The 8,558-nt window shown below is 38.9% G+C and overlaps 1 protein-coding gene across 1 annotated transcript in view; it reads left to right on the forward strand.

Moving 5' to 3' along the window:
- The window catches only part of LOC145979510 (pseudouridine-5'-phosphatase-like), a 37,040-nt gene extending 29,561 nt beyond the window's left edge, over positions 1 to 7,479 (forward strand). The window contains exon 4 of the mRNA XM_083112450.1: positions 7,209 to 7,479. Within this exon, the coding sequence (XP_082968576.1) occupies positions 7,209 to 7,388 (180 nt within the window). The 3' untranslated portion in view covers positions 7,389 to 7,479. The remainder of the gene's footprint in view (positions 1 to 7,208) is intronic.
- Positions 7,480 to 8,558: the final 1,079 nt, after the last annotated feature.

Here is an 8,558-nt window from a genome sequence, read left to right on the forward strand (position 1 = left end):
TGAAAGAGAAAGGGAATCTGCACTGCTTATATATATATAAAAAAATAGTATACAGGAATTGGCATAAAAGCTATGATGATAGTATAAATTAAATGGATATAAATGTAAATATATATATATATGTGTGTATGTATTTTCTTTTAGGATTATAAGAAGGAAAAAGAGAAATTGAGTATGGAAAATCAAAAGTGGATTGAAAATGACCTGGAGGAAGTTTACAAGACTACGAAGAGTGTTTATGGATGGAAAATTTTGGGATAGTGATGGAACCGAAGTACTTCAGACAATCAAGAATGTGCAACAGGACATGAGAACTTTAATGGAAAGGTTGACTGTGTTTGGCCAAAAGGAAACGGGGTTAGAAGAGGTTAAGAAGGCGATGATGAGTGGATTCGACCATTTAGTCAGTGGTCCAAGACTGGTGGAAGACTGACATGGCAAGACAAACCCAGACCCTGGGAAAAGTGTTCCAAGGTGAGGAAAAGGTGAGGCGAGCAGAGATGGCTTTATGGGAAAATAAGTTTGAACAGACAGTGTCGGCTTTTACGGAAGAACATGATAGATTCTTGAGAGCTCAGAAAGGCCAGTTCAAAATATTGCACGCCAAGGTTGGAGTTAGTGTCTGTGGGAGTACAAACCGAACCAGTGACACCCTTTTAACCAGAAGAAACTGTGCAAGGATTTAGTGAAGTGAGCCCTGGAGAAATCTTAAGTGAAGGAGAAGATAGTGAAGTAGGATCACCCAACCACCCAAACTTTTGCATGCATGGCGTCGACAACATACCAGCAGACGATTTGGTGGGCTGGAAGTTCGCTTCTCGTAAGAGAGAAGAAGAAGAGGTAATAAAGGTATATCACGACCTACTTGAGTGCCGTGGGATCACCAAGTCCACTCGTGCGAACTTTTTTTAAATTGAAAAGAAAAGCTATTGTGGTGAAAAAGGGTATGGCTTTCCCTAAAGCTTAAGTAGTAGTTTTAGTGTATTTACATACATATATATATATATCCGTACTGTTGGTATTATGTAGAGTAACAAGCACGTTATATGCCATAATTAATTACTTGATTCTTCTTTTGAGAATTTTTCTCAAAAATTTAATTTAAATTTTCTGATAAAAATTCCCCCAAGAAAACAGGAAAGGGAAATTTCAAATATGATTTCACAAAGATCCACCAGCAAATAACTACATCACATTAGCGCTACGGTGCAAACCATTGACAGGAACAACATGCTGAAATGTGCCTGGATGGAGTTAGATTACCGTATTGACATGTGGAGAGTAACGAAGGGTTCTCACATTGAGCATTTGTGAGTTAACTGCATGTTAAACATTGTCACTTAAACTTGGACAGTTACTTTACATATGTGTGAAATTGTGTCTTATTTTAACAATTTATGAATAAAATGTAACGAGTTAAAATAGTTCACTTCATTTTGAAACACTGTGTACGGAGGAATAGCGCAGCTGTAATCAGTGCAATGGAGTATATAGGTACAGTAGAGGAACTGGCTGATATGGTGTTTGTGTATGCACAAGCAAATGGGAACTGTAGGGAAGCAGAAAGGTTGTATTGGACCACGTATCCACGATGCAGACATCCAGTGCACACCACGTTTCCCAGACTTTTCCAAGATTACGGGAAACGGGGCAAGTGCGACCTCAATTCCACGAGCAAGGAGGACGAAGAACTGCAAGGACACCAGACTTTGAAGAAGCAGTGCTGGATCGGGTGGAAGGACAACCATCCATTAATGGCTGTGGCACGTGAAATTGGTGTGGCCCATAGTACTGTTTGGAAAGTTCTGAGGGAGCATCAGCAGCACCATTCACAGCGTGTCCATGCCTTGGGTCCAGTTGATTTCGCACACTGCGTCATGTTTACTGAATGGTTACTGCAGTGCTGTGTGGTCAACCTCCAGTTCCATGCCTGTGTGCGTGGGCATGATGAGGCATGTTTCACAAGATGGGATGCTGAATAGTTGCAATAGCCATGTAGGGGCCAATGAAAATCCCAATGCCCCAATCGTGAAGGACCATCAAAACAGATTTGCTGTAAACATGTGGGCGGGCAATGTCGGCGAACATTTAATAGATCCGTATCTTTTACCACCACGATTAACTGGACCAGTGTACACTGTGAACATGTCCCACTTATCGTTTGTCAACGGATGTGATTTCAGCATGATGGAGCCCCAGTTTACTTCGTAGCTTGTGTTTGTGATATTCTGATGCAGACCTTCCCTCATCGATGGTAGGGAGAGGCGGACCTGTTGTTTGGCCTGCCCATTCACCTGATCTGTTTCACTCGATTTTTTTGGTGGGGTCATGTCAAAAGTATTGTCTACGAGACACCTGTGACTAGTATAGAGGAACTCTTGGCAAGAATCCTTGCAACCTGTGATCTTGTCTGAATGCCTCCTGGAATATTAGAGCGGATGCAACAGAGTGTATTTCGATGCTGTCATGCTTATATTGAGGCAGGGGGCATCACTTTGAACAACTGCTGTAATAATGGCTGCAGTTACTACTCATTAAAGCCATTACAGTGATTCTTCTGTGCATAGGTGTAACTTGGAAGGGGCAAGGGGGGGCTCTTGTCCCCCCCAAATTTCCACGTTTATTAAATTTACAAGTTAGGGGACCTAAGGAGCAAGGTAATAAAGACTAATATTTGTGATTTTGCAAACGTCACAGTTATTTAGCAAATAATCCTGGATGCTGTTTTTATGAGATGGAAAACTTTTTGATTCTCTTTCCACAAAGTTAAGCTCCAGGTTTGATTCTACCCCCTTAAAATTAGGCCCCAAGTCTGATTCTGCCCCCCTCAAATTTAGTCCCAGTTTGTTTCTACCCCCTCGAAATTAGTCCCAGTTTGATTCTATGATTCTACCCCCTCGAAATTAGTCCCAGTTTGATTCTACCCCCTCGAAATTAATCCCAGTTTGATTCTACCCCCTCAAAATTAGTCCCAGTTTGATTCTACCCTCTCAAAATTAGTCCCAGTTTGATTCTACCCCCTCAAAATTAGTCCCAGTTTGATTCTACCCCCTCAAAATTAGTCCCAGTTTGATTCTACCCCCTCAAAATTAATCCCAGTTTGATTCTACGCCTCAAAATTAGTCCCAGTTTGATTTTACCCCCTCAAAATTAGTCCCAGTTTGATTCTACCCCCTCAAAATTAGTCCCAGTTTGATTCTACCCACTTAAAATTAGTCCCATTTTGATTCTACCCCCTCAAAATTAGTCCCGGTTTGATTCTACCCCCTCAAAATTAATCCCAGTTTGATTCTACCCCCTCAAAATTAAGCCCAGTTTGATCCTATCCCCTCAAAATTAATCCCATTCTGATTCTACCCCCTAAAAATTAGTCCGAGTTTGATTCTACCCCCTCAAAATTAGTCCCAGTTTGATTCTACCCCATTCAAAATTAGTTCTTTTTTTAATCTACCCTCTCAAAATTAATCCCAGTTTGATTCTACCCCCTCAAAATTAATCTGTTTGATTCTACCCCCTCAAAATTAGTACCAGTTTGATACTACCCCCTTAAAATTAGGCCCAGTATGATTCTACCCCTCTGCCACCTCAAAATTAGGAGACAAGTTACGCCCATGCATCTGTGTTTGTTTTCCAGTTTCCCATACATCTTTTATGGTTCCCCTCTGCATTGTGCGTGGTTGCCTGCCCTTCGAGTGTTTTGGCTTGTAACTTTTGACTGGGTTCCCTATCGTTTTGTTGCGTTTGTTCCCTTCCATCACCCCTGCAAGTCTGTAACACTGTCACAAAATCACCCTGTATATGTTGTCCAACAGAAGTTCCTTGTTAACTTCACTTTACTCTGTTGCTCAGCACTGGGACATATTTCATCCCTCTGTATGCCTCTTTTTGTAATTTCAATTCTGAGACCACTGCAGTCATCTCTTGGCAGAGATATGCATCAACTTTGTGAAAGAAAACTTATTAGGATGTGGTCTCTTTTAAGGATCATATATGGGTTTGGGATATATCATGCATTACCTAACCAAATGCTGCTGACATAACAATTACCATTTTCTAGGTACCAAATCTTCAATATAGTTTCTACTGGTGTTTTGCCATTGAACTAGGTGAACCTCAGAGCTACTTTACACGCCTCTGGTGTTTCGTTGTGCCCCATTCTCTTATTTCATGCTAATCACCAAGCATCCTGTTCTGCTTGCTCATATCTTTTAATGAAATCAGCTAACAGATACATGATGTTCATTGCATGAAAAAAAAAGGGTAAAGTGCTCCCATGTGCTTAGCACCATGCCATAAAGAAGTATAGGGGGTGTGGGGGTAACACCTCACACTTTCTTGATCCAGTCGTGAGTGGGGGTGATGTGATCAGCATCGCACCCCTGACTGCCTTTACCCCCCAGGGTTTCCCCAGGTACCCATGTCATTCGATGCTGGGTGGGCGCCGGGGCCGCTTCCAATGTTAAAAAAGTTCCCGGATTTGAACCAGCTGGGGATCGAACCTGGGACCTTTAGCATGGTAGTCATACGCGCTACTGACTGAGCCAGCCAGGTATAATTGTTTTATAAAGGCAATTGTCCATTGATAAGATTAACTACATCATGTTCAGTGCAACAATTACCCAAATATCTATATTGGAGTACTCTGACAAAACATATTCCATCTATGCTGTTATCATTCTGCTTATTTTACTACTTGGTCTTCACAAATGCCAATTCATTCTCAATCACTTCTGTGGCTGCAAAACTCTTCTTGAACTTCTGGCAGATATCAGAGAAGTGCAGAAGTCCTTTATATGGATTTTATGCTAGTCCAGTTAGCAGATGTGAAATAATTTCAAGCATTTATTCTTGAGGAATCTGTAGATTTTCAAAGTTAATATTTAGCTTCTTTAAATATATTTCAGCCAAAATTTAAATAATATTGCCATAATTTTTTTTTCATAGAATTTATCCGGCCCCCATGGCGGAGTGATTAGCACATTGCAGTACGACGCTACAGGTCCCGGGTTTGATTCCCGACCTGTTCATGGATGTTTGTGAGTGTATTCATCAATTTCATCACATCATCACTCATCTCCATCTTCGCAAATTAGCCAAAAGTGGCACAAAAAGTGAAGTAAAATAAAGCAAATCAATCATAGAGTTTAGACCTGCTATTCTATAGTTTAAATCACAAACCCTGACACCTTCTGTAAACAAAACCACCTGCATGCAGAAAGCATTGCAAACTCATAGAAGTAAAATAATCCACACGAAAATCCAGCGATGTTACAGGATACATTACGTAAGGTAAAACAATGGCAAATTTGTAGTATGGGATACGCTGCCGCAAATGACGTCTCACTTTAAACCCAATGCTCTTTCTTTTTTTACTTATTGCTTCACCTTTATGGTTAACTCTTTGCACCAGTAATCATTTCCCATAAATTTGGCTTCTTTCTTTGAATATATTTTACTTGCATTTTTTAGACAAAATGATATAACATGGTAATGTATATTTCTAAGGATGATATAGATAGGAGTGTATTTGAAATTTGTTTGTACATTTTATGTAAATTGTATCTTATGTAAATAAAATATATAATGGGCATAAACAGCCATATGCATTGCTGTAAGTCCAATAAATATATTGATGATGATCAAAACAAGACAAAAAGTTCGTAAATTTATTGCGGTTGGAAACTTTGACAAGCATCCTAATAACGATTTTTGTTCCGCCAAATATAGTGCACTTCGTAAAATAACTTGGTGACATGGCAAGGCAAGATAAGTGTGAACATTTTGTAGTAATATAACTTTCAATGAGCTTCGAGATTTGTGTACATAATGATATTTTATAACATTGGTTATTTTCTAAAAATAATCATGTGAACAGCAAGGAAGTAGTGCAACTTAATAATATTGCCTGACTTAGCCTTAGAAAAATAACATGCCGAGTTCTATGCGCGAGGGAAAGTCTCCGTGTTCTCCGAGCTTGTTTTCAAAATACCAGCAAGGACAGCCTTTGAAAAGGGGTGAGAAACAGATTCTACTCAATATTTATGTAACGTTCTGTCAGTAGTATCCTGAGAAACCAGTAATTAAGTGGTTAAGTTGGTATCCCAGTGCAGTGGTGTGTCAGTGTCTGCAGTTTTAAGGGTTATGAAAGAGAGAATGACCGGAAGAGTAACAATGTATGCGGTTGCATATTCGTCTGATGTTTTGAGAACGGGTTCTCAGATTCAGAGGCTCTTATATAAAATGAATAGGTGCGGCGAACTATGAGTGTAACAGCAGATGATTGCGGTCATGGATCAGCTGACGCGGAGTGATACATCGAATCGGTGAGACCGTTTGTTTACAGAAGGTCTCAGGGATGGTGATTTAGACATTAGTAGTAGTAGTAGTAGTACCAGGATATATAAAGCGTAATGTTGGCTATCTTCCTTTTCTTCTCCTACAAGGAGAGGAGCCACTGTCCAAAGAGCTTGTTATGTTAATATCTCCTTTTCTTTTGGGGTTTCTTTGTTGCTGTGAATGTTCATTTTTTTCATCTTTACACATTGACCTATTCAGTTGGCCAGAAATATGCATGATTTCACTAGAAATTATGCTCATCTGAAGAAACCCCATCTTGAGTTTTTGTAGGCTAAAAACCTATTTGTTCTGAAGCTACTTGGCTCTTCAATGACTGTATAGATACTCAATTCTGGTATGGAACATGTACCTCTCTTTGGAATCAACGGAAATTGTAGCATAAGAGACAGGAGGGAGAATCAACTTATGAGTTAAATTCACAGAAGAGCAAAGGAATTTTGAAAAAAAAAAAAGAAAAGAAAAATTCAAAAGTGTGGAAAAGTCCGACAAAACAAGTGTTTTGTACTTTCCAGGATTTGTCAAAAGAAATAGATTCAACTTTTTCTTTGAATCATTTTTTTTATGGAAGATATTTTATATAATAAAGATTTATAGTTTTTATAGTTTATTTACATTGAATATGGTTGAACAACTTGATCCTCTTGAATAACAAGTGTAGGTGAATACTTACAACTTGGTTATTAGCATCTTTAAGCACTGTAGAATACTTCGGAAATTTCCTGGAAGAACCAAGGAAATGGATTGTATTACCAGAATCGGTGAAAACTGTTACTGTATCTTGATAAATGTGATAAAACTTTTTTAATGATTTTTTATTAAATGTGTACTAATATCTAATTATTTTTCGTTAGTGCCTTGTATTTGAAGATGCCCCTAATGGTGTAAAGGCAGCAAGGGCTGCTGGAATGCAGGTGGTGATGGTCCCAGATCCTCATGTTCCAGAATCCATGCATGAAGGAGCCACTGTTGTGTTGAAATCTTTAAATGACTTTAAACCTGAACAGTTTGGTCTGCCAGCATATGATGGATAGTTTCAATTACGTAAGGTAAACGGTAGTTTTTATGATGTATGAAGGTATGTGAAAATATGTAAAATAATCGGAATATATATTTTGGAACTCAAGAGAATTTTTTTTGCATTTTCAAATTTTCTCTCACCTATAACATCTTTGATTTCCATTTGGAGGTTTGAAATGGCGTCGATGCTCGGCTCCTCTTTGCGTGTGAGCTGTTCGTAAAAATGACCCAAACACTTGGACGATGCACTAAATGCAGTGATCTGCTGCCAGCAAGTGAATGTTGCCTGTCTGATTCAAAACAGTCCAAGCTTTTTATGACGTTGAATCCTATATTGTAAAAAATTGCAATATATGAATCTGCGACTTGAAAAAGCAAATGTGCATCACATTTTGAAATTCGAACACTTGGACTGGTTGAAGCCCCATGTAGAAACCAACACAAGACATCCCACCTTGTCCACATCTGATTTCAACAAAGCCTTTTTAAAACTAATGGTTTTTACCATAGTGTATGGTAAATCTATGGAGAATATCCGAAAATATATCAGTGTGAAGCAGAGAGTCTGAATTTTCACTCTAAGGATGGTCTCGAATTCTCTGACCTGGTGGAGGTACATAGTGGTTCGGATCCCACTTTAAAACTGTAGGTCCAGTCCCGATTAGCCGATTTGCATAAAGTGGACTTAAAACACCAGATCAATGAATGAATCAATCAATCGAACTTCTCTGTCAATCCTGACCATGATCAATACATGTTATCATGACACTAATTTTGATTCCTTGCAAATGTTTCCAAGCCCCATTTTAAAAGAGAAATCACAAATTACCAAATATCTCGAGAACGGTTATAGATACCGATCATGTGTGGCCTGTTCCTGAATGGAACTAGATAACTGAAAATAAAGGTCTCAGTGCTGTATCGTATCAAATAAATGTTATTTTTTTCAACCGCTATCGGTTGTTTAAAATTGTTAATATCTACTGTACAGTCAACCGCAGAGATCCTGGACTTGCATTCTTAGCATGGAACGCTGCTCTGCCAATCCTGATCACAATTGGCACCAGTTGTCATGTCACCAGATTTGATGCTACAAAATGTTTTTGTCCTATGTAAAGAGCCACAAATAGTCGAGTATCTTGAGAATGCTTAGTGATATACAGGTAATGGACAAAATAATATGA

This window comes from Lepisma saccharinum, chromosome 26 (assembly GCF_977018435.1).
Source record: "Lepisma saccharinum chromosome 26, izLepSacc3.1, whole genome shotgun sequence".
Taxonomy (NCBI): Eukaryota; Metazoa; Arthropoda; class Insecta; order Zygentoma; family Lepismatidae; genus Lepisma; species Lepisma saccharinum.